The following is a 27269-nucleotide window of genomic DNA, read 5'->3' as shown; positions in this document are numbered from 1 at the left end:
AAATGAATGAAAAAGGGTTTAATTATGAACACAGACTTAAATAGATGTTCATGGTGTGGTTGGCAAAAGACCCAAGTGCAGAGTGTAGCTGTGGCAAAACAAAGTTTTAAAGGAACAAAAAAATAAAGCAAATTTACAAGGGGGATCGCAGGAGAAGCAGGTCATGGAGCATAGGAAGAATAAAAGACGGGGTAATGGAGTTACGTAGTAGTCATGACAGAATAACGGGTAGTCAATGAAAGAATTCAGCAATGAACAGAGAGAAAACAGGAGTTTACATACTGAAGCAGTGGTGTTGAAATGAGCCAACCAAAAAGAGAAATCAGAGGAGAGCAGCTGTAATGGATTGTAAATGGGGAAGCAGAGGGAGAGAGACTAATTAACACAGATGGAGCTTAGCTGAGACACAAAGAAACTTTTAAACTACAGAGGAAGATAAACAGAGATCTTAGAGAAATACATCCAAATGTAAAGAGAACAGAACACAAGAATAAACTAAGAAACTGATACACAAAATAATGCACTTAAAAGCCAACAATTTACTAACAAGAATGAACACAGGGAATTGAACTGAATAATACAATACCAAAAAAAACATAAGACAGCACAGGACATGTCAAAACACAGACCTAAAAGAAAACCAAAACCCAAACATCTGTGGATCATGACAGAAATGGCACAGACAGAACAGGACATCAATCGGGGTGAGTGTAACAGAAGAGTCCAGCAAGAAGGGAACCTAAATACAGAGGTCTGATGAGTGACATGGAAACCAGGTGAGTCTAATCAGGGGAATGCAGAACAGTTGAGGGAGAGTACTGAGCAGAAAACTGAGGAAAGGAGTCCAAGGATTTGTTCACACAGCAGGTCTTGATGTTCAATTCTATTTTTTGCTGAAATACTTTTTTTGCATGGTTATTCAAGCTGCTATTTAATTGCAAACATCATTAGACATCAGTCTGGGTGGTTCATGACCTTCTGCATGCGCAGAAAGAGTATATTGACGGGGCACAGCAGTACACTGTTTACAGACGTAAAAATGAATGTTGGTGTCTGTGTATCATTTCTAAGTTGTTGGGCAATGGGAGCCGACAATATTATGATGGCATCATAACAAGACGATGAAAGGTAAGAAAAAAGAGAGCATAACTAATTACAGTGGCCTTTTGTGGAGCACTGGGTACATCTGTAGAGAAGTCTGCATGGATGTGTAGTAGGAGACACGACAATGACTTAAATGTCGGAGGAAATGCGGCATGTCCTATCTAACTGCGGACCCCTTGAAAACCATTGGATATGTATCCGATTTAGACATGTGGAAGTAGTAAAAATTGTTTGGAGGTGTTAAAATCTGAATTCAGACTGCCATCGAAAAGTTGTATATGGGTCGCATAGGGGCAAAAAAATTGCATTTGCCTGCTGTTTGAATGTTGCATAAGAACCACAAACAGAGTTTAACTTTAATGAACAGACATGATCTATAAATCAAAAGTGAAAAACACTAACATAAGAGAACAAGCCAATATAGAGAGAAGAAAGGACACAAGAAATAAGTAAGAAACTAAACACAACTGAATTAACTTTTATGGCAAGAACCTAACAAGCAATAATAGACAACACAGATAACTCTCTGAGTATGGTACTCTGACCTTTTGGGTGACTAAAATAACAAACACCTTTTTGCTCTTTGTAACTGGCTGTATTTTGCATGAATAGTCAGTTCCCTAATATGCAATACAAAAATAGGTTCAAGCATGCTCATGTACTACACAGGTCAGAGAGCGCAGTGACACTCAGCACCAGGTAAGGTTGGATTTATTTGTTTCTCTTCCTTTTAACCTCCAGCTTTTGTCAGCAGCAGTGTTGATGATGTTGATGATGGGCTGCTGAGCCTCTAGCAATGCTGATTAAATGACAGATAATTACAGGGATTCAATTGGCACTTGTTTACTGTCAACTCTCAACTTATATTTGTCTTTTGTGTGTGTATGTGTGTGTTTGCACATGTGTTTATGAATGTGTTACAGGTGGCCGCCCAGTAGGTGGGAAAATGCAGGAAGTCTGCTTGTCTAGTTCCACATGTATCAGACACAGCATGTTTTTCCCTTTCAGAGGCGAGGTATCCTGTGCGTGCATGTGTGTGGGTGTGTTTGCATGTGTGTGTCAGAGCCGCCAATCACATTGGGCGGCTGACTTCCAGGAACCCCTGCAGCAAAAACAGGCACTGTGTGTTTCCTGCTCTCACACACCATTATCACAGGACACACACACAGACATGTACACAGACCATTGGCCTATTCTTTTTCCCCTTGCAGGTTTCCTCAACGCCTATCCTTGTGCCTCCAGCTGTCAAGATGTTTCGCTGCGATTGTCATGAGACTTGCTCTCTGGGAGCGGAGCAGAGGACACAAATAGGTGAGGAGTGACGGCATCCTCACAGACTACTTTGCTTTCTCTGACTACATTTGGTGGCTCGCTTTGAGTGGGCCACATTGTTTCAGCACCTTTTTCAACTTCTCATGTGTTTAGAAGTGATATTTCTCACATACCTAATCACTGCAATTCTTCCTGTGTTGTGTCTCATTTACTTTCCCAGTCTTGTCATTCTGTTTTACCTCTGACTCCACTCCTGTTCAACTTTGTGATTGTATATACTGATCCTTTCACTTTTGTCACAAAATAACCTCAAACTTCAATGAATTTTATTGGTATTTATGTGATTTGCCAACACAAAGTGCCTTTCGAACTTTTAAACGCACATATATCTGAAACATGTGACACCCTTTTATATTTCTACTCCTAAATAAAACCCAGTACAACCAATTGCTGTCAAATCTGCACTTTATAAATCTGGCCCAATGGAAGAGAGACAAGACTGTTTACTTGTTAAAAGAAAGGCAAACAAATTCCCTTTTGCGCACAAGGAAGCACAGCAAAGATGTGGAAGAAGGTGTGGTCAGACAAGACCAAAACACCCTGAACACACCTTTCCCATAATGAATGATAGTGGTGGCAGCATTATGCTGTGGGGATGTTTTTCTTCAGCCACACAGGGAAACTGCTCAGAGAGGGAGGATAGATGGAGAAATAATGGAAGAAAACATACCTACTTTACTTTATTTACAAAGCAATTACAACAGCCACAGCTGCAACAAAGTGCTGAACATTTAAAATCAGGAACAATTTAAAAAATAAAACAAGAAAAGAACCAAAAAAATAAAAAGTTAAAAGCAAGAATGAAATCAATAAAACAAATAAGACAGATTTTTAAAAAGATGTCCCAGATTGTGTCAAAAGCAAAAAATAGAGATGTGTTTTTAAAAAAGTTTTAAAAGTGGACAGTGAAGGGTCTAATGTGTGTCCATGTTTGTGTGTGGGACTAGTCACCCACTGCACCGAGTTAAGACAGTCAATGAGACTAAGAAAGACCTTCACCCGCATCTTCTCTGGACAACATACATGAAAAATAAAATCTCGAAACAAAAGGACACAATCAAAAACCGTCATTATTCCTGAAAACATGCTAGAGGCTGGAGAATACTAAAGAATGGTTTTCCATTGGGTTACAATGGCATGAACCTAATTTCAGCAAAGAAACGTTTGGCACATCTATGCTCACACTTTCAGACACTTTCAGATCTGACCAATCTTAAGCTATTCCAAAAAGCAGAATTTCAGTCTGTAGATCTGCAAAGCTGGTAGAGACACAGTATATCCAAAGGACTTGCACCTGTAATCGCAGTGAAACTATTAAACCATGGAGATGAATGAATATACCTACCAACATTTTTAAATCAGTGTCTCATTTTCCTTCTGTTTCACAATTATGCACTACTTTGTGTTAGTCTGTCGCGTAAAATCCCAAAAACCTGAGGTTTTTGGTTGCAATGCAGATAAATGTGAAGTATATGATAAGGAAATAAGTATAATGTTTTTGGAAGGCACTGTAGCACACTGCCTTTGTTAGGAATTGGCAAAAGGAGGCAGACATGAACATATAAGTAAAGGCATAGATTTAGAAACTATCTGTCAATGCTGCTTTTAAAGTAACCTTACAGCTAAGCTTTTTAAAACGAACAAGGAGAAATTAAGAAAGGAGAAATACAAAATAGAAAGAAAGGCACCACAGTTGCAAACAATTACCATTAATTGCCATTAATGCACTGTGGAAACAGTGTGCTCAATATCAGTTGTGCACCAAAAAGTATTTTTTTCATACTGTACACAGTAAAATAAAATCTGTTTTATGTTGCTTTATAATCCAGAGAACTTTATTAATGATGGGATTCATTTTTTGAGATGGTCCTTTCTTCTAGCAGAGAGGATGACGTTTATACGGCCAATGAACTGGTCAACACAACTAAAATGAGCACGATAAATGTTTGATGACATGTTGTGAACAGACAGTGGTGCATGACTTGTTCAGCCATGCAGTTCAAGAGGACCGGTTGTTGTCACTGAGTTGTAAACTTACCTTCTGCTCTGTGCTTTCACTGGCTCTGCGGGTGAGATGACTTCCAGATGGTCTAGGGAAAGTGTTTGCCTTGGGTTACAGTGGGCCAGTCTGCCTGGGCCTTTTCCAGTGCAGGGAAAGATGTGTGTGTGTGTGTGTGTGTGTGTGTGTGTGTGTGTGTGTGTGTGTGTGTGTGTGTGTGTGTGTGTGTGTGTGTGTGTGTGTGTGTGAAATGCAGGCATACATCATGCAGCCCAGTCTTTTATTTTTTTTCTCCACACACTCACACATGGCAGTGAACTCAGACTTTTGGCTGGTATGTTCTGGTCCATATGTGCGTGCAAGTAATCCTGAGAAAGACCCAAGGATCACTAGAGATTGACGTGAGTCAAAAACAGCAAAAACAACACCTCTGAATAATGTCTGGAATAAAATCCAACTTTTTTTTTACTGTACCATTTATTCCTATTAATTTAATCTTTGAATTCTTGTTCAGTTTGGAGAAGATGAAAACCTTGTGGACTGGAATGGTTCAGATTATATGAGTGGGACAGTAAAATTCCAGATCTAAATGCCATTGGGAATCTGTGGTATGATTTAAAAACATATGTTCACAGTAACTATCCATCCAATCTGACTGAGCTTGAGCTATTTTGCAAAGACGAATGGGGAAATGTTCAGTCTCTATATGCCTAGTACTGGTAGATTTAAAAAACGTGTATTAACTCCATAACTACCATTTGAGGACAGATTACCTTGAATCAACAAAAATGCTCCTTCTAAGATGAGAACAGAACCTCAGGTAGTCCACATGATGAACACCTTGACTTCCTCTGACCCTGCTTTTTTCCAACCTGTTTTAGGACACACACACGCAGACTGCTGGCCTCTCTCCTCCTCCTCCTCCTCCTCCTCTTCCTCCTCCTCCTCAGCAGCTCCTCAGTCCCACCCCTTGCCACCTGGCTCTGCTGCGCACCGCCGACTGGAGGCAGAGCGTCGCTACTCCTCTTCCCCACGCTGAGGGAGACGCAGAATACAACAAACCTGAGCGCTGAGCCCGAGGGTTTCTTTCTCATCCTTAAAACAACTACTTTTGGTTGGAATTCCGCAATAGACGCATATAGGAATTTGACAGAAAGGAGGACAGAAAACCAAACACAGAAAGAAAGACGTTTATCTTCTGCATCCTCCCTTCGCATCTCCTCCTCACCTCTCGAGAAGACTCCCACCCTGAAGATCTCAGTGGTTGTTCCCACCGTCTATAAGTGAGAAGCGCCTGATATTTTCTGTCTTTCGTGGGAGTTTCAACCCCATTTCTGAGCTGCTGGAAGGAAACCGAAGAAGATCTCGAGCGCTGGCTGGACGTTGTAGTTTTCGTCTTCCCGACACAGGCGGCGGATCACCGCGTGAAAAGGACTGGAAATTATTAATCCCGCACACACCTCCGTACCGCATGGTGGGAATTTCTGCCTCCTTTCAGTGTAAGTCAGCGCTCTTTTTATTATGATGGTGCCAAATTACTGAAACATAAACACAATTATGCATGGAATGTTGATATCCGATTCATTATGTTCTGTTTAATGACCTTTTGTAGTGAATTCCTTGCCTGTTCTAGTCTTGCTTACATCTGTTGTATATAATAAAAAAACGGATGTTTGTCTGATTTTGTTGGTGCACATGCGAACAAAGAGTTTCTGGTCACAGGGTAAATTTCATTAAGATTAGGGAAACCGAATAGGCGTAAGTCATACAACAGAGGTTTTTGGATTTCCATAAATTACAGATTGTTGAAATCGTGACATCAGCTTTCATGTAAACATGTTTATGTTTGTTGGCAGCAACCTTCAAGGCATTCAGTTTGGGGGTTATTTTTATTCCAATGAATCTCCGATAATATAGGTTTGATTTCTTTACATTTTTGATTGATTTCACTTCAGCAATAAATCTATTCGGCGAATATTGTGTTTAGAAAATTAATAAAATATTTTGCTCTTTGCTTTAGGAGTGAAACTTGTTTTTCTCATAATTTCTCCTCGGAGCGCATCTTTTTTAATTAGCCATATGAACTTTTTAATCATCACCCTTCTGTAGCTTTGTCATCCAAAGAGCGCGGAAAAGGCGCTCCTTCTATTTCTATTGGCCTCCATCTCACCGCCGCTTTTTCTTTTCTTTTTTTTTATTTATTACAAAGTAGTGCAGTCCTGAAATTAAAGGCTGCACTCTATATTTTCCTCCAGTGGGAATCATTTTGCTCCGGCTGGGAAAAGCACAGACATGCGGGTTTACAGGGCGTGAAGCGACTCTGGCTCAACCTGCTGCAGATAAAGCAGACGGTTCTCACGGCTCAGATTAGAGAGGGAGGAAAATATCTGCTGGAGAACCAGACAGCCGGGGATTTTTTTTTCTTTTTAAAGTGCGCGACAGAAAGACTCCAGTAAAGCGTTCAACTCAGCCTAATTGTATAAAAGAGTTACAAATGTTTGAGCAATTTTTACTGAATAATACATATTTAGTCATCTGTTAATCCAATACGCGCGTGTTATTAAGCAGGTTATATTTAGCTAATTTAATTTAATGTCGGCCTAAATGCGCAGAGAAAGATGTTCATTAGCGTTTAAATTCATTTTACTAAAAGGTTCCCAGCGCACTGTGGAAAAGTCTGGAATTTGATTTGAGCGTTTTCCACGTCTGGCCAAGAAGAAAAGCATGCGAAGAAAGTCTAAATGCTGAATGCATCTATCTATCCAACTACCCATCCATCCATCCATCCATGGTGTGAGCTGGTGCCTATCTCCAGTTGCCATTGGTGATAGGATGGGTCCTTCCTAAACAGATCCCTGCCTGGTACAAGGCAACAATGACACCTCATACCTAGAGAAAATTTGGAGCAACCAGTTAACCTAACAGTCCTGTTTTTTGGCTGTGGAAGGAATACAGAGAGAACCCACACTCCTTTAGAAAGACCTTGGTCCAGCCCCACTTTACAAAAACCTGGTATAAATTCATGTTAAACTTGTATTTATACTTATAAATTGTTGTTAAAATTGCCAAAAACTGAAAATTTGAGGCTAGGAAAGTAAGGTGTGCGACTACTGGGTCTTGAATTATAATTGTGACTTGAAAGAAGGGACCACTGCCTGTAGTGTGCATGTGTGTGTGTGTGTGTGTGTGTGTGTCTTGGCAAAGAGAATGACAGCAAAATACAGAGAGAAAGAACCAGTAAATGAAAGGTAAACAGAGCCGGTGATGTTCGGGAGAGTAAATGAGAAATGCTGTGATTACACATGTGAAAGCGAGTGTGTTTACACCCAGGAACACGCTTGCATTAAAGTCATGCTGCTCTGTGGTCCAGCTTCTGCAGCATCTTCTAGGGACCATCTGCCCAGCCACCAGCCTGGCTCACACCTGTTTTCCCTCCCTCTTCCTCCCTCCTCCTCTTCTTCCTCCAACTCTGAGGCTGCAGGGTCAACCGCATCAGACCACTGCTCGCATACATGGATGGCCATGGAAAAAAAAGAATGATGGAAGCCATTTTATTCTCGCCTTCACACACATGACCAGAAAGTCGCACTGAAATGCAAATACAAACCCTGGCTGGCAATGCAATGCCAAAAAAGACTGGGCCGTTGCCTGCACTCTCACTCAATGTGCTGTGCAGATGACACACTCCCCCCCAAACACCCACTTCGCTTTGATTATTCACATTCCCTCCCCCTTGCCTTATTTGTTTGGCGCTTTCTGATGTTACCCACAGCTAATAGATTTCTAGCGGTTTACGCTGAATCCAAACAAGGCTTTCAGATCACAGCAACAAACAATGAATTACTATTATTTCAAAATGTGAAAAAAAAAAAACACACATATTTTTCCCTCCAGCACAGTCGCATTGAAGCTCCAGTACTGTGATGTAATTACAAAGCACTTCTTTTAAGTGTGACACACAGACATTTGGATGCGGTCCAGGTTTGCTGCATGGTGAATAAGGGATGTTGACTCAGTCGATCTTGAAGCCTGTGAGCTTTTCTCCATCAGCTGGGATTGCACCACACGTTCTTCTGCTTGTGTGATCGTCTTTTGTTTTAGGATTTGGTTTCAGATTCTATCATGCAGAAACACAAAGTATATCCTTTGCAGTAATACTCACAAATGCAAGAGCAAATTGGTGTTCTTGAATCCAGTTGGTTGTTGAGATGTTGCATCATTTTTTTGTCATCTCTATCCCAGTCTGGCAGGTTAGCAGCTGCATATCTCAACAAAAATCAAGATAAATTTAAATTTCATTGTTAAATTAACACAAAAATTTTAATAGTATTAAAGTATCTGAAGCAGATGAAGCATTAAAGACCTTAGTGATGGGAGCGCCTTCGGAGAGCCAAATGTCAGCTGCTGAACTGGATACTAAAACCACTGTTCTCTGCACTCCTTCGAGATGTATAGATCTGTTATTATTCGGAGCCGTCTGTTACCAGGCCCCAGAGTGAATTGTAGATGTAATCATGGCACACGCTCCCATACACACCCCATGCCATTGTGGATCAATAAGCCCATTGATGGTTATCAGCGAGAGGGCACTTCTCCTCTCTGCTTATTGAATTTCATCACCTGTGAAAGAGCAGCAGTGGTATAAAAAAGGAGTTTCACGTAAGAATGTGTGTGTACGTGTGCTTGTGGAAGTGGTATTTGTGAAATGCAGAGAGCACCTTCCTGTCTGTTTTATTGTAGCTGTAAGTTGGCCATTTACGGTGTCTTATTTGCTGCCAATGTCAACGGCGAGCACTACCAGCTGATTTTATTGACCTCGTTCGGGTTTTCACTCCATATTACGTGAGACTTATAGGGCAAGGGAAGAAGAGGCCAGAGAGGGGCAAAGACAGAAAATATCAGAGGACTTTATTTTTGTATCTGTTTTTTTTTAAAGCTTTGACCTGCTGAAGATCAAAATATATATCTTTCAAACCTTCCTGCCATGAGAGGACATTATTTATTCATAGTAGGTGTGAAGGTGACATCACATTGTTTGAGAGAGAGGATTTGCTGTAAAACATGGATTTACTATTTTAAAACAAAAAACAAAGGACAGAATGATTTTAGAGTTGTCTTTAGCCTCTTATTTTATCATGTAATTGAGTTAGACCGCTTAACATTACTAAAACAGCAATCTCATTGTAGTTTTGCGAAAGAATGTAGATCCTAACTTTGAGAGTTACAAAATGCTGCCAGTCTTTCCAAATTCATCATGTCCTATGACAGACACAGGTTGAATCGTCAAAAGAAGAAAAAAAAGGAAACCATGCTCTAATATACAGGTCCTTCTCAAAATATTAGCATATTGTGATAAAGTTCATTATTTTCCATAATGTCATGATGAAAATTTAACATTCATATATTTTAGATTCATTGCACACTAACTGAAATATTTCAGGTCTTTTATTGTCTTAATACGGATGATTTTGGCATACAGCTCATGAAAACCCAAAATTCCTATCTCACAAAATTAGCATATCATTAAAAGGGTCTCTAAACGAGCTATGAACCTAATCATCTGAATCAACAAGTTAACTCTAAACACCTGCAAAAGATTCCTGGGGCCTTTAAAACTCCCAGCCTGGTTCATCACTCAAAACCCCAATCATGGGTAAGACTGCCGACCTGACTGCTGTCCAGAAGGCCACTATTGACACCCTCAAGCAAGAGGGTAAGACACAGAAAGACATTTCTGAACGAATAGGCTGTTCCCAGAGTGCTGTATCAAGGCACCTCAGTGGGAAGTCTGTGGGAAGGAAAAAGTGTGGCAGAAAACGCTGCACAACGAGAAGAGGTGACCGGACCCTGAGGAAGATTGTGGAGAAGGGCCGATTCCAGACCTTGGGGGACCTGCGGAAGCAGTGGACTGAGTCTGGAGTAGAAACATCCAGAGCCACCGTGCACAGGCGTGTGCAGGAAATGGGCTACAGGTGCCGCATTCCCCAGGTCAAGCCACTTTTGAACCAGAAACAGCGGCAGAAGCGCCTGACCTGGGCTACAGAGAAGCAGCACTGTACTGTTGCTCAGTGGTCCAAAGTACTTTTTTCGGATGAAAGCAAATTCTGCATGTCATTCGGAAATCAAGGTGCCAGAGTCTGGAGGAAGACTGGGGAGAAGGAAATGCCAGAAGTCCAGTGTCAAGTACCCACAGTCAGTGATGGTCTGGGGTGCCGTGTCAGCTGCTGGTGTTGGTCCACTGTGTTTTATCAAGGGCAGGGTCAATGCAGCTAGCTATCAGGAGATTTTGGAGCACTTCATGCTTCCATCTGCTGAAAAGCTTTATGGAGATGAAGATTTCATTTTTCAGCACGACCTGGCACCTGCTCACAGTGCCAAAACCACTGGTAAATGGTTTACTGACCATGGTATCACTGTGCTCAATTGGCCTGCCAACTCTCCTGACCTGAACCCCATAGAGAATCTGTGGGATATTGTGAAGAGAACGTTGAGAGACTCAAGACCCAACACTGGATGAGCTAAAGGTCGCTATCGAAGCATCCTGGGCCTCCATAAGACCTCAGCAGTGCCACAGGCTGATTGCCTCCATGCCACGCCGCATTGAAGCAGTCATTTCTGCCAAAGGATTCCCGACCAAGTATTGAGTGCATAACTGTACATGATTATTTGAAGGTTGACGTTTTTTGTATTAAAAACGCTTTTCTTTTATTGGTCGGATGAAATATGCTAATTTTGTGAGATAGGAATTTTGGGTTTTCATGAGCTGTATGCCAAAATCATCCGTATTAAGACAATAAAAGACCTGAAATATTTCAGTTAGTGTGCAATGAATCTAAAATATATGAATGTTAAATTTTCATCATGACATTAAGGAAAATAATGACCTTTATCAAAATATGCTAATATTTTGAGAAGGACCTGTAGATTTAGCCTTCCTGTTATGAAGTGAAAGTCCTGATCTCTCTTGCTTTGACAGACAGTTTGGAGGTCTGTTTTTTTCTGGACAGAGCTGGTGTGGACCAAGATGTGTGAGGACCAATTAGAATTTGATTTGTGGAGGACTTGCTATTATTAATTTCCATAGCTCAACTAGCTTGTTTATCAACATTTATAGATTTTAAGTCCAACATTACTATTATTATAGTTTACAATTACAAATAAAAACCAGTCACACAATAACCAAATGTTTGATGATTGACTAACATTTAGTTCATGTGATTCACATGATGAAAGTGTGCATGTTTAAAGTGTACAGAATGTACGGTACTTTAATCTCTATAAATCGTTTGAAGAAATAGTAATTCAATATATTTTTCTGATGTCAACATAGTTTTAAGTAGTTTGTTTTTACTTCTACAGTTTAGGTTGATTGAACAGTTTAGAAAGGTAGAGCGTAAAAACGGCTAAGCTACCTTATAAAGTATTAACCTGTTCAGCAACAAAATATTCTACTCAGAATTACTTTCTGAGAGAACTGACTTAGACATACTGTTTAAATTACCACGTGTACCAAGTTTTCTCGAAAGCCCAAAAGGATAAACCAAAGCAACTTTCCTGAAATATGTCCATCTCTATTTATTTTAAGTTTTGCTTTCACTCACTCTCTTGCAGCCCGAAAGAATGCAGACATGCCTCAACATATCGTAGAAAATGCAGTTTCCTTTGAAGTACATCTCTATGCTTCCTAACTAGTCATAACTTTAAATCTTAAAGTCATATTTATTTACAAAAAATATTTACATTTCTATCTAACTTGTGTGGCAGTTCTAGAGCCCTTATTTGTTCGGGACCCCGAAAGCAGCTGCTTAGTTTAATAATAACTTACTTAATAATAATAACTCTCGCTTTTAGTTACACTGCTAACAATACCTCACTCAGTGCTAAATACACACTGATTGATGTGTGCAGGAGCATGTAAACATCCATGTTGTCTCACATTTACTCCTCACTTAGTCCACTGCATATAGACTGGAACTGAGGCACTAATTAACTTTACTTTCTCTAACTGTATCACCCCCCCCCCCCCCATACACACACAAACACATCCAGAATCTCTCCCTTAGCCTCCTTTGCACGATGTCTGTCCCTTAGCTCGCTCGCGCTCTCATCCACTGTTTATTTTCCTGCCTCCATCTGGAGTCGGCTGATATTGTAATCGCCCTAATGCACATTGCCTTTCACACTCACACATATTCGCACACAAACACCCGCCCATACCATGTGCCATCCTGACAAGCCCCTTTTCTTATTCCAAGAGATAAGCCACTGGATGTGATTGCATATGTGTGTGTTTGCGAGTGTGTGAGATTTAAGTTCACACCTAGGTGTCTATGCAATACGTCTGTAGAATACAAAAGGACACAAAGACACATCAGTGTGTTCCTTCCCGCACTTATCCAAAGGTGATATTGAATAGGCGTTCATAGCGATGTGAAGATGTTACCCGTTATCGCTAGGCTCCTCAATATTCACCTGTCATAAGACTTACGTTTAAAGATTAGGCATGCGTAAATGGGACGGGGATCCAGGGGTGGTTGGGGAGGAAAAGTGTCTGTTTGCATATTTTGAAAGGGATTTGTTTGAAAAGAAAAGGATGCTAGAGCATGTGGAAAGCAAATTGCCATTCTGCAGTCTGTGGCTTTTGTTTTCTGATTCTGCAGACGTTTAGAGCTCAGACGGAGGGAACGTGAAGGCTCACATAAATGCCAAGGACAGCCATGATTGATGGGAGACGTGAGCTGTGAAACTGGGTGATTAGGAACCCTTTTTTATTTAACTTGTTCATGGGAGAACAATTGTAGAATGGACAGGGTCGCCTTGCCATCACTCCATAAACATGATTTTATAAGTTGTTTTTGTGCTTCTTTGTGAGCTTGTGTGAGAGGTGGAGGAGTGGGCACACTCCAAAGCTGTTCTAACTAAGGAGGAGAAAAAACAGACACATTGGTAAAGAAAGAAAAATAATAAAGAAGAAAAAGAAAAGTCTGAACACAAAAATTTAGGCTCATTTTACTATAATAGAGATTCACGAGGAAAGTGTTTGGTTAGAATTTGTCGATTTTCAGTTTGATCAATCCTGACCGATAACCCTTCAGGGTGCAAGAGCGTAAGAGAGAGCAATACATTTTTTAAGGGTTTTTTTTGCGGCACTAGTGGCATTTATTCTTGTTTTTTGTAAGTAGGTGTCGGGAAATGGAGAGGAGAGAGGGGGAAGACATGCAGCACTGGTCTCCAGGGTCAGGACTCGAGCTCGGAACAGCTGCGTCAAGGACTGAAGCCTCTTTATATGGGTTGCACGCTCTACCATTTCGCCATACTCCGCGCCTCAGAGAGAGCAAGACTTTTAAAGATAACAGGAAGGCTGTACATACAGGGTTTGGACAGTGAAACTGAAACACCTGTCATTTTACTGTGGGAGGTTTCATGGCTAAATTGACCAGCCTGGTAGCCAGTCTTCATTGATTGCACATTGCACCAGTAAGAGCAGAGTGTGAAGGTTCAATTAGCAAGGTAAGAGCACAGTGTTGCTCAAAATATTGAAATGCACACAACATTATGGGTGACATACCAGAGTTCAAAAGAGGACAAATTGTTGGTGCACGTCTTGCTGGCACATCTGTGACCAAGACAGCAAGTCTTTGTGATGTATCAAGAGCCACGGTATCCAGGGTAATGTCAGCATACCACCAAGAAGGACGAACCACATCCAACAGGATTAACTGTGGACGCAAGAGGAAGCTGTCTGAAAGGGATGTTCGGGTGCTAACCCGGATTGTATCTAAAAAACATAAAACCACGACTGCCCAAATCACGGCAGAATTAAATGTGCACCTCAACTCTCCTGTTTCCACCAGAACTGTCCGTCGGGAGCTCCACAGGGTCAATATACACGGCCGGGCTGCTATAGCCAAACCTTTGGTCACTCATGCCAATGCCGAACGTCGGTTTCAATGGTGCAAGGAGCGCAAATCTTGGGCTGTGGACAATGTGAAACATGTATTGTTCTCTGATGAGTCCACCTTTACTGTTTTCAATTCAATTCAATTCAATTCAAAAATACTTTATTAATCCCAAAGGGAAATTAAATGTTGTTATAGCTCATATTATGAAGGTTTCCTCAAAGAGCCGTTGTAGATGCTGATGGCTGTGGGCAGGAAGGATCTCCTGTAGCGCTCCGTCTTACAGCAGATCTGAAGAAGCCTCTGACTGAAGACACTGTTGTTGTAGGACAGTCTCATGAAGAGGATGCTCAGGGTTCTCCATAATGTTCTTCATTTTATAAAGAATCCGTCTTTCCACAATGATCTCCAGAGGTTCCAGAGGAGTCCCCAGAACAGAGCCAGCCTTTTTTATCAGCTTGTTGAGCTTTTTTAAGTCCCTGGCTCTGATGCTGCTTCCCCAGCAGATGATGGCAGAAGAAATCACACTTTCCACAACAGACTTATAGAAGATATGCAGCATCTTGCTGCAAACACCAAAGGACCTAAGCTTCCTCAAGAAGTACAGTCTGCTCTGTCCCTTCTTGTAGATGGCTTCACAGTTGCATCTCCACTCTAGTCTGTTGTCCAGGTAAACACCGAGGTATTTATACTCCTCCACCACCTCCACTTCTTCTCCCATGATAGAAATAGTTTTTGACTTATTCCTGTTTCTCTTAAAATCTACAATCATCTCCTTTGTTTTAGTCACATTCAAAATGAGATGATTGTTTCCACACCATGCCACAAAGCGGTCCACCGCCTTCCTATACTCAGCTTCTTGTCCATCTCTGATCCACCCCACGACTGCAGAATCATCTGAGTATCCCCACATCCGGGAGAGTTACAGTGTGGAGAAGCCCCAAAGAAGCGTACCACCCAGACTGTTGTATGCCCAGAGTGAAGCATGGGGGTGGATCAGTGATGGTTTGGGCTGCCATATCATGGCATTCCCTTGGCCCAATACTTGTGCTAGATGGGCGCGTCACTGCCAAGGACTACCAAACCATTCTTGAGGACCATGTGCATTCAATGGTTCAAACATTGTATCCTTAAGGTGGTGCTGTGTATCAGGATGACAATGCACCAATACACACAGCAAGACTGGTGAAAGATTGGTTTGATGAACATGAAAGTGAAGTTGAACATCTCCCATGGCCTGCACAGTCACCAGATCTAAATATTATTGAGCCACTTTGGGGTGTTTTGGAGGAGCGAGTCAGGAAACGTTTTCCTCCAGCAGGCCACTATCCTGCAAGAAGAATGGCTTAAAATCCCTCTGACCACTGTGCAGGACTTGTATATGTCATTCCCAAGAAACATTGACGTTGTATTGGCCGCAAAAGGAGGCCCTACACCATACTAATAAATTATTGTGGTCTAAAACCAGGTGTTTCAGTTTCATTGTCCAACCACTGTATTAGTTGCCTTGTTTCAGTAATTTGAGCCTTCAACATCTATAATGAAACATCCCAGATTTAGAAATAATGACAGCCTTTTGGAAATCTCAAAACCACATTCTCAAGGATGTATAAACAGTGACAGCTAATGGGTAAAGCTAGCCATGTTAATCACACTAATCGCGAATGTTGTATGGACAAGATGAATTCTGAATCATTTTCTTTTTGTTTCAAAATAGTAAAAGGCAATTTTTCAGTGACTGCATTTTTACAAGTTTATGTCACATCACCTTGGCTCATAACATCAGGAAGGCCAACAAAAAATACTTTTAATGATCATCCGATATCCTAATTATTTAAAGATCCCAAGGAACCTAAATCGGCCAAAAAAAAATTCTGATCCCTGCATCTCTAGTTTCAGCCATACTGAAGCTGCTCTCTGCATGAACGCACATTGTTCAGGGTTAATGTGTGTGAGCACAGGTAAATAATCCGCTTTTAATTCCTTTCTATCCGTCTTACACAAAGGATATGATTTACAGTTGCCACTCCATATTGGATGTTTTTCTTTGTGGCTCGGAGTTGTCTCTTTAATTTTGATGTGTAGGCTATGATGAACAGTAAGATTTATGAAAAGGGCAGGTTGCCTGGTCAGCCTGGTAAAAAGAAGTGTAATTAAGATCAGCAGACAGGGAGAAGGAGAAAAAAAGAGAGAAGTATGGATCAATAGATGCAGACAGTGGAGGCTCTGTTTTTATCCCTCCAAGTATTGACATGTTCAGTCAATTACGTCGAGAGAGAGAAGAAGAGGAGAGATGTGAGACTTCGCATTCAGAAATCTGTGGCAGCATCTGCAGATAGTAGTGCAGTTAACATTGTGTTGTTTTAACAAACATGTTCAAAGCCAGATCAGAGAAAAGAGCAGTTTCATCCACATCCAGCAGACACAATTAAATCCTTGTTTCCTCTTCTTGTTGGTAAAAATCGCACCACTATAGCCACTATAATGAAGCCCTTTTCTTTTGTGCCTGAATTTGACTTGCATGATGGGTGTTGTCAGAAGAGAGAGGGCTTCCAGCTGTTGTTACTTAGTGTCACAGACAAACCAGGAGCCGGGACATTGGGACGACCGTCGCCCACTCCATCTGATTGTCTTGTTGTCAAACCGACAGCAGGTGCTTTGAACGATAAACGGCGAGCGTCAATTATGTCAAGGAAGAGCCATTTTGAAAATTGGCTGTAAGATAAAGAGGGAGAGCGGGGAAAGGGGACAGTGGGGGTTAAATAAAGATATGAAAAGAGCTGCTCCATTTTCTCAAAATGGGGCCAAGTAACAGCCTCATTTTGTTTAACTTATAGCGCATCCTGTTCCCACATGGACCCTGCTATTCCCATCCACCGTTCACGAGTCTGAATCATTACCATCCAGCCTAAGTATTTGTTCCCTCATACTCAATGTAGTCTGTAAAAGCTGCAAAATTACAGTCCATTTTATACTCAACAAAATAGATATTTGAAGGCATTTTCACTGTTAAAAACAACAGTTCTTTTATTTTATATATTTGTTTTTTTACCTCAAAATAGGAAAAAGACCAAATGTTTCTACTAAAAACTCGAAAGGTGGGAATCTGTGGGTTTGTACTGATGAATATAGATCTCAAGAGCTGCCTCTCAGTCAGTGTGTAAATCTGTATATGTGAAACAGACACACAGACCATCTATTTACTGGTCTGTCGGTCTGTAGCATGAAAAACATATATCTTTATATGGTATCTTGCTGGGTTTGAATCTGCTGCGTCATTTGATATATCTTCATAGCCCCCGCTGCTCTTATGGGTTTGCAATTGCCAACCCTTTAATCAAAGCATCTGTTTCTTGACTCAGCTGAATTTTAACCATATGCACATGTCTTTCACAGTAGGTCCATTTTCATATGAAACATGCATTTGTCTACACTCAGTGCCTTGCAAAGTATCCACTTGCTTTGCTACACATTTTATATTGGAACCACAAACTTCTATGCATTTTACATTGGATTTTATGTGACAGATCAACACAGGTAATGTGACGGCTCCAGCCTCTAACAGAGAGTTCCCCATTCAGAAGGTGACGAAGTTAAAAATAAAACATCTGTTGTAATTTCCGCATTATTGAGGAGTTGAGCATAGGCAAAAAAATGTTGGTCTCAAATGGCCAGAGCACCCATGTTTGCTGTGTCCCCCACAAACTTTAAACGGGACTTTTATGGTTTATTATAACAATGGCTTTTTTTCTTGCCACTGTTACATGAAGGTCAGGGTTTTGTAGTTCACGACTAAAAGCTGTCCTGTCAACAGATTCTCTCCCTTGGTCTTTATGGTGCGGTTGTTCTCTATTAACAAGTAAGGTGCTTTCTGAACGGAACTGGGACCACTAGAGTTTATTTAGGGTGTCAGAATAAAGAGGGCTTAATTCAAGTCCTTGCCACAAGTTTCAGATTTGTATTTACAATTTTGAACAAAAAATCGTCATCTTCCTTTCAGTTTTCAAGTATTGAAGCGTCTCTAAAAAAAAAAAACAAAAGGCATGAAAACTTTTGCAAGGCACTGTAGTTGCTTACTTAGACATTGACTGTGTTTCGTACTGACTTTGTTGGCATGATGAGAATTTGTATCGCCTCGATCGAGCCATTGTCTGAAGTTTCAAGACTCCTACAGTCCACAGCCATGTTTGGTCCTCTCTGCTGCGATAAAGCCATTTGTGGAAGAAACTGTCTTTTTCTGAAAGCTAAACAGCTCCAGATTTTGGTGTAACTTTTTGAGGCTTGTTAGCACAGAGAGCAGGCATTGTGCAGATGACTGAAAAAGGCAATCATGGAGCCGTGAAAAAAAAAAAAAAGGAGAGCATGAATCCATCATGTCCTGTAAGGTTCTGGACGTTTTGGCAGATATTTTAAGATGTTTGGCCCAGGAGATGGTCATTTTCTGCCCATCTGTCCTCTCTTCACTCCCCCCAATGTCTCTTTATCAACATCTGGTTTTCAGTGCTGCAGGGAAACAAGTATCCTTTATAAGCCACGGGTTCCCAGTATCTCCTCTGCTTGTGTTATTAGCTTAACCTCAACTACTGCACTTTCTCTGTGTGCACATACTCACATATGCTAACTATTAGGAAGTCATACCATTCAGAAAATGTAATAACTTTCAGTTAGAAAGAGATAAAGTATTTCAGCTTTTTTTTCATTCTTCACTTTTTCCAGAACTGCAGAGTTCGAAGTTCTGGTTTTTATGTCTCCCTTGTGAGAGAACAAATTACTGCCTAGATGTTAGTTTGAGGATGCTTCAGTAAGAGGAAATCCCCTATTCCCTAAGCATTTTTTGAATCACTCACGTTTTTACCCCTTTTTTCTGGTACAAATTTAAGAAAGAAAAATACATTCAGATTTTTAAAACAGACAGCAAAACATAACACAAACCCCTATTTCCAATCTGGCTCTATTAGGTTTTCCACAATATGATATTCTCACCTTAAGGTAGTCTTCACTTAAATACTAGTTTTGCAGTACCACTTTATTTACACTAACATTTTAACAAATGAATGCCATGATATGGCATACATACTCCTGCTGGAACATTGCCAGCAAGCATATGAAGCAAAAAGCTATCCTGCAGAAAGTCCTGCTGGAACAAAATATCGGATGTCAATAAGTATAGGTTCTTGCATTGAAGTAGCCCTGGACAGGTTCTTCGTTCTGTACCCCCAACCTTCTACAGTCCCCCACACATAACCAAGCACACCAACAGTCAAACCCCCTTCTGAAATGAAGTAATATTTATCATTTAATTTATCAGAAATATTAAGAAGTAACTGATGTGTTTGAGTTGCTATTCCATCTAATTCATAGATAGTCTCACTATTTAGTGTATTTGTGCTGTATCTTTATGTCAATCTACAGTGACCCTAAAACACAAGACATTGCAAAAAATATTTTTTGCCTGCATTGGAAGACATTTAAAGAAACAAAGGTTTGATGAATCCTAAACTGTGCTTAAAGAATATCTGTTCAGTGTGGAACAATTTAGTTTAAAGTTTGACCAGTCTAAGAAGTCTGTATTTAGAGCAACCAATGATCTAGATTCTTTAATTGTGAACTACCCCTTTAAGTTATTGCCAACTAATGCTATGAATCAGACATTAGCTTCTGCACAATTAGCCAGCTGCAGTGTGCAGCTATATCTTTTCACAGTGCTTACACATTGCAAAATAGTGGGAGGTGCCACTCCCCATTGACTGGACATTCACACAAGCAGTGGAGAACTCCAAGTACCTAACATTCCTTCTTCATCAGAGGGCTAATGGCAACAACCAGGCTCTGGCACCCTAAGTAAAAACCCATATTGGCCATGTTAAAAACTGCACTTGCTTTCAAGAAAAAGAGATGCTACAGGTTCCGCCAAGTCATTAAATGAATTATTCTTTGGACACAATCAGAATACTAATGTAAACCATGTAATATTGATGCACTTTAATTCTACTGCATTTTCAAGCATACATGTCAGACTTGGTGTCGTTAGATGCTTGAACAAGACCTCCCTTGCAAAAGTGTTGTCAATGACAATATTAGCTGTTTGAAACTGTAAATTTTTAAATCCTTTGAGTACCTTCATGATGGTAACCAGGCTATTGTCTAGTCCACAAAATAATTCACAGTTGTGTGGAGATTGCGTATTGTGGTGTATCTGTGATTTCTGCAAATGTAACTATCTCACACTATAGACCAACTTACAGCTCATACGCACACATATTATGGATACACAGTTGTGCACTCACCAAATTGCTCTCTCGCTTGCTCATATACAGAAGTAGGATGTGCAAACAAAGCTACGCAGCCCAGCACCATATGGCAGAGCTGTCAATCACGAATGAAGCCATGCCGAGCGTGCTTTGAGTGCTACCGTGAAGGTGGTGTACAACGCTGTGTGTTTGATGGGGTGAACAGTATTATAAGAATTGTGTGGAATGTCATATTAACAGACGGGCTGTACCCACACATGCGCGCAAATGTACACACACACACACACACACACAAACGGGCATAAGTCACCAGCTACATTTGCTGCTGTTTCTTGTATGCTTGAATGCAGGATATACACCCCTACTCCACCACATAGCCATGTCCTCCTTTTTTTGTAATTTAGACACTTAACAAACGCGTGCTGAGCTCGTTGCCACTGCCAATTATGTTCTGTTAACACAGTCCTGCAGAATTGACAAATGCATTTTAAGAATCATAGCATGCAACAATTTTTACCACGTCACAGTGAAAAACACTTTTTTAAATAGGTGTAATAGTATTAGCAAAGGTTGAGCTTTTGACAGCTATATGCAACCAGCATTCAGTTCAGACAGTAGTAAAAAAAGCATTGCAGTTTGTAAAAGGCTGTTCTAAATTCAGCTGCAGACTATGAGCATCTGCACCAAAGTCTCAGTGTCTGGGATACAGCCTGGTGTATTTTGCTAAAATAAGAGTCTTTGTATTTGCCTCCATGCCCAAGGCTACAAGATGCACTCACACAAAAGCATGCACCAAGTCATGGCAGATGCCCCTAATTGCTAAAGAGGCTAATGCATTAGTCGTGCACCGCCCCGGGCTTTTGCCTTGTAGGACAACAACAAAACCGAGTCATCAGCTGATTGAGGTTGGAAGACATACACATATATTTACAACCAGTTACATGCCTCCGTTTGTCCTGATCCCACGTTTATTTCTCATTATCCTACAAGGAGGATTAAATCTATATTTAGTCACGTTCTTTTGAGAATTTCCCCTCTCAAATATTACCTGCTGCCTTCCTGCTCCAGTGTATTTCCTGTTTGAATACACAACTCATTTAGGTGGTTTAAGTTGAAGTGAATTAGCAGAGGTTTGCTACTTATCTGATCCAGCCACTTAGATGATTATCCCTGCATGGTGTTTTTTGGTGTTTTGCAGACCTCTGTTTGCTTGAATGAGTGTGTATGTGTGTGTTATTGATGTTGTTGTTGTTGTTGAAAGCGGGTGGTGTCTTCATGGGGAACTGATTGCAAAGGATTAGATTGTGATTACGCCGGGGGTGGGGAGCAGAAGTAGAGATCGGAGAGTGGGAAAAAGGTGACAAAGTGTGGCAAGGTGGATTGGGGAGAGGAGACTCGGAAAATAAGATACCCATCATTTGAAAAACGTAGGTGTAGGCTACAGTGCCTTGCAAAGTTTTCATACATACTGGACCTTTTCACATTTTGTCAATAGAGGTCCATGTTAACTTTTTACAGCTGCAGAGGTCCACCACTCAGGTAGTAAAATCAGTTGACAAAATACCTATTAGTCATGAACACCATAAATCTGACCTTTATGGAAAAAAAACACATTGTTAAAAGAAAGTCATAGGAAGTCCCATTCACCACAAGCCACGTAGGGTGCACAGCAAACATGTGGAAGAAGGTACCTTTAGACCTGCAAAATGCTATGTGTGCAGGAAAACCCTGAATACACCATTTCTATTGTGAAACACAGGGGTGGCAGCTTCATGGTGTGGAGATGCTTTTCTTCAGCATAGACAGAGAAGTTGGTCAAAGTTGGTAAGATGGATGGAGCTAAATAAAGAGCAATTCTGCAAGAAAACCTGCTAGAGGCTAAAATCGACGGCGGCGGTGGTTTACCTTCATGCAACCAGAGCTAGATATAAATTGTTTAGATGAAAGCATATTCATGTCACATATTTCAGATATAAGCATGCAATGCTTAGTGTTGCTCTATGACATAAAATTCCCCCAAAATACATTAATGTTTGTGGTTGTAATGTGACAAAATGAAAAAAAGTTCAACAGTTATGAATACCTTTGCAAAGGACTATATGCTAAAGCCATTGTTATGATAAGTCCATCGTGTTTTTTTTTAAAGATTTAAACACTTCCATGTGAATTCATCTGTAATTGAGATCTGCTTTTCATTGCCCCTAGCTGTTGTGGACTACAAACTTCTGCATGAAAGACTTTATGTAGCAGTGCCCAGACAGGCCGTTGGGAGCAATCCAAGGTGGAATTGCTGTGTTCCAGTTTGAAAAAACCACATTATTACATGGGGTGAGAGAGGTCTATGTGATTACGCGGCTCTGATGTCAGCCTGTTTGCCGGTGCCAGCTGGAGAACTCGACCCTGGAAAGGAGAAATCAGGACTAAAGCTTGTACATTTGTGAGTGACTCTAAACGGCTGAGGACTGATGCCAGAAGCCATGGAGTCGAGCAGCCAGGGGAGAAGGGAGTAGTGACAGACAACAAAAAGAGAAGCAGATGGAAATCCCCGGAATACATCATTAATTTAAAAAAATAAGATCTCAGATGCTGTTGCAGCTTATGCTTTTTTAGGATTCTGCTTTCAGACAGACTATATTGCTAAACTGTATCTTTGCAGGAAGTATTTTGGTGTTTAGGAAAATGTAACATATAGTCCAGTCTCTGTCAAGGAGTTTACACTGCAGGTCTTAGCCAGAGCTCATATATGAGAGCCACAATATACTCTATAGCTGCTCCACTGTAATAGAAAAATTGCACTACAACAGGGTATTGTGGGGTTGGAAAGCATTCTGTACTTATACTGTCTGGAGCAAAAGGTTGTAAAATACTAGGTATTTTGCACTTCATCAAATAACAGAAAAGTACAGTTCCAGTAATAAAAGCCATATTTTTGTTTTTATATTGAATAAAATAAAAGAGCTCCTACATGTGCATGAACTAGTTGCATTATTTCATTTGAAACGTCTGTTTACATTACTACTGAAACACTGAATCACGCAGTCTCTCACGTCACAAATTTATTTACCTCTATCTGCTATAAGTGTAAGAACCTTAATCCCATTCCTCAGCCTTGCCCCTGTGCCTAATCTGACACATTGGATTTAAATTTGAGGTAAAACAATTGAGCAGAAAAACTATTACACTGTAAAATGAAATACTCCTTGAAGAAGGGGTTATGTCACCAGTTTGCTTCTAGACAACCCTAAAACATCTTTTTTTTTTTTTTGTTAGTTAGTTGAAAAAGATAAAAAGTTAAAGAGTTAAAAATCAGTTAAAATGTTGACCTTTTTTAGCCTTCAGATTTTAGCACTGTTTTGGCAAAATCTATCCATTTGGATTTTTTGTGTTTTTTGGTGTGAATGTAGGTTTCATAAGAAACAATCTTTTTATTATTGTAGAATCCAGTTCAAGTTTCAATCGTTGAAGAATTGCAGAAACTGACATAGACATGAACAAATGCATCCCAGACTCATTAAAAAGTTCTGAAGCAGATGCCACATTTAGTGTCATCAGGGGCAAATGGTTAGCCAGATGTGGCATGATCACTTCTTACCAAGCGTTCATAACTTGTCACAGTTTCTTTGGCATACAGGTGATTTCAACCAGCCCCAAGGAAAGTTTTTATCAATTTTCTTTGTTAATGAAACAGGACAACTCAAGAACGACTTCCTTTTTTCCCTAAACATAGATACAGGGTGTCAAACTTATAGCTCAAAACTTAATATTCAGAGCTCAAAATAACAGTTTATACTTACTTCACCAGATGAAGTCACAAGCTCAAAGAGACTAGATAGCGCTTCCTCAGTCTTTGACCAGAAAAACTGTTGTGTTATTGCAAGATCTCATGCTCTAAGATAAATCAAGTGAGACATTACAGTGCTTGCTCCAGTGGTAAAATGTTTTTAGAGGGGACAATTGCATATGAGGTTACTTTTTTATGTTTCATAAAGTTAATTTGCAATTAGACCAATTGCAATATATCAACATAAATGTCACTGTGGCTGAGACACTGTTTCTGAGAAAATAGCTATTTTGCAAGAGCTGCTCATACCCCTTCATTTCCACCTCACTTCACCCTCTATTTTCAATCACCAAACGCTTTGGGGAACTGTATGTAATGTGACTCATGTCTTTGGTTGAGGGAGGAAGGAAGTGTTTTCTTTTTTCTACATTAAGTCCAGTTTTGGCATCAATAGTAATTTAAAACAATGCATTTTTAGGGCTTTTTGGACATTTGTAAGTCTTCTAAGCATAACATCAAAATTCAGTTCTTGTACCTTTGCACTGTGTGTGTGCATCAGTTGCACATGTATAGTATGGAGAAACGGACATGTGTTTTAAAACTATGGCCTATACAAGTTGTCATAGGAACAACGGACCACATGTACAGGTCCTTCTCAAAATAATAGCATATTGTGATAAAGTTAATTATTTTCCATAATGTAATGATGAAAATTTAACATTCATATATTTTAGATTCATTGCACACTAACTGAAATATTTCAGGTCTTTTATTGTCTTAATACGGATGATTTTGGCATACAGCTCATGAAAACCCAAAATTCTTATCTCACAAAATTAGCATATCATTAAAAGGGTCTCTAAACGAGCTATGAACCTAATCATCTGAATCGACGAGTTAACTCTAAACACCTGCAAAAGATTCCTGAGGCCTTTAAAACTCCCAGCCTGGTTCATCACTCAAAACCCCAATCATGGGTAAGACTGCCGACCTGACTGCTGTCCAGAAGGCCACTATTGACACCCTCAAGCAAGAGGGTAAGACACAGAAAGAAATTTCTGAACGAATAGGCTGTTCCCAGAGTGCTGTATCAAGGCACCTCAGTGGGAAGTCTGTGGGAAGGAAAAAGTGTGGCAGAAAACGCTGCACATCGAGAAGAGGTGACCGGACCCTGAGGAAGATTGTGGAGAAGGGCCGATTCCAGACCTTGGTGGACCTGCAGAAGCAGTGGACTGAGTCTGGAGTAGAAACATCCAGAGCCACCGTGCACAGGCGTGTGCAGGAAATGGGCTACAGGTGCCGCATTCCCCAGGTCAAGCCACTTTTGAACCAGAAACAGCGGCAGAAACGCCTGACCTGGGCTACAGAGAAGCAGCACTGGACTGTTGCTCAGTGGTCCAAAGTACTTTTTTCGGATGAAAGCAAATTCTGCATGTCTTGTCGGAAATCAAGGTGCCAGAGTCTGGAGGAAGACTGGGGAGAAGGAAATGCCAAAATGCCAGAAGTCCAGTGTCAAGTACCCACAGTCAGTGATGGTCTGGGGTGCCGTGTCAGCTGCTGGTGTTGGTCCACTGTGTTTTATCAAGGGCAGGGTCAATGCAGCTAGCTATCAGGAGATTTTGGAGCACTTCATGCTTCCATCTGCTGAAAAGATTTATGGAGATGAAGATTTCATTTTTCAGCACGACGTGGCACCTGCTCACAGTGCCAAAACCACTGGTAAATGGTTTACTGACCATGGTATCACTGTGCTCAATTGGCCTGCCAACTCTCCTGACCTGAACCCCATAGAGAATCTGTGGGATATTGTGAAGAGAACGTTGAGAGACTCAAGACCCAACACTCTGGATGAGCTAAAGGCCGCTATCGAAGCATCCTGGGCCTCCATAAGACCTCAGCAGTGCCACAGGCTGATTGCCTCCATGCCACGCCGCACTGAAGCAGTCATTTCAACAAAAGGATTCCTGACCAAGTATTCAGTGAATAACTGTACATGATTATTTGAAGGTTGACGTTTTTTGTATTAAAAACACTTTTCTTTTATTGGTCGGATGAAATATGCTAATTTTGTGAGATAGGAATTTTGGGTTTTCATGAGCTGTATGCCAAAATCATCCGTATTAAGACAATAAAAGACCTGAAATATTTCAGTTAGTGTGCAATGAATCTAAAATATATGAATGTTAAATTTGTATCATGACATTATGGAAAATAATTAACTTTATCACAATATGCTAATATTTTGAGAAGGACCTGTATATGCCTGTGTTGTACCAGAGGCCCTTAAAACAGATCCAAAAGCAGGAGTGGACCCCTGTGGACCAGATTTCCCTTTAGTCTTTTTCAAATAATTACATTTTTACATTTTTTTCATGCCCTACCTCTGTTGTTGGGTCTTGGTTTGCTGCTCAAGGCAGGGACAAAACAAGTAACCATTCAATCATTCAATCACTGCGGGAGCCAAGAAAATTGGCATAAGGTCCAAGGGGACTAGTACCACCAACTTTCAGTCCTGCTTCCCTCTTGTGTCAGACATCCTTCATCTGCCATCCATCCTAAATGCACAGTTACAACTTTAATTGCCCAAAAGCAAGGAACAACATCCTGGCTCTGGAGGGATTCATTTTAAAAGGTTTTAAAATGTGTGTGTGTCTGTGTGTGTGTGTGTGTGTGTGTGTGTGAGTGGCGTGCATGCGTGCGTGCGTGCGTGTGGCTGTGTGAACAAGTCATAACATGTTCCTGCATGGGAACGAGACAATTATCTGGAAAGTTTAGTCTGCTCTTCCATACAGACACAAGCACTGTCCCCAACACACACATCCTGACCCTGAGCAGCCAACCATCCAACCCCACCCATCTGGGGTCCCATCCTCTCTGCCCCCCCCTTGTCAGGTTCCTTCTGG

At 40.7% G+C, this 27269-nt stretch overlaps 1 protein-coding gene across 6 annotated transcripts in view; it reads left to right on the top strand.

Annotated features, from left to right (window-relative positions):
• The first annotated feature begins 808 nt into the window (after positions 1–808).
• The window catches only part of runx1t1 (RUNX1 partner transcriptional co-repressor 1), a 99581-nt gene continuing 73120 nt past the window's right edge, over positions 809–27269 (top strand). For 2 of the 6 annotated variants that reach the window (XM_047383778.1, XM_047383771.1), the window contains exons 1-4: positions 889–1128; positions 1774–1803; positions 2316–2415; positions 5317–5934. In XM_047383778.1, the coding sequence (XP_047239734.1) occupies positions 5907–5934 (28 nt within the window). In that variant the 5' untranslated portion in view covers positions 889–1128; positions 1774–1803; positions 2316–2415; positions 5317–5906. Of the gene's footprint in view, positions 868–888; positions 1129–1773; positions 1804–2100; positions 2227–2315; positions 2416–4907; positions 5935–27269 lie in introns of those variants that run through there. The other 4 variants (XM_047383773.1, XM_047383772.1, XM_047383775.1 and 1 more) reach the window with 4 other exon arrangements.

The sequence above is a fragment of the Girardinichthys multiradiatus genome, chromosome 13 (assembly GCF_021462225.1).
Source record: "Girardinichthys multiradiatus isolate DD_20200921_A chromosome 13, DD_fGirMul_XY1, whole genome shotgun sequence".
In the NCBI taxonomy this organism is placed as follows: Eukaryota; Metazoa; Chordata; class Actinopteri; order Cyprinodontiformes; family Goodeidae; genus Girardinichthys; species Girardinichthys multiradiatus.
Note: the sequence above shows the minus strand (reverse complement) of the source record. Positions and strands in the feature narration are given on the sequence as shown.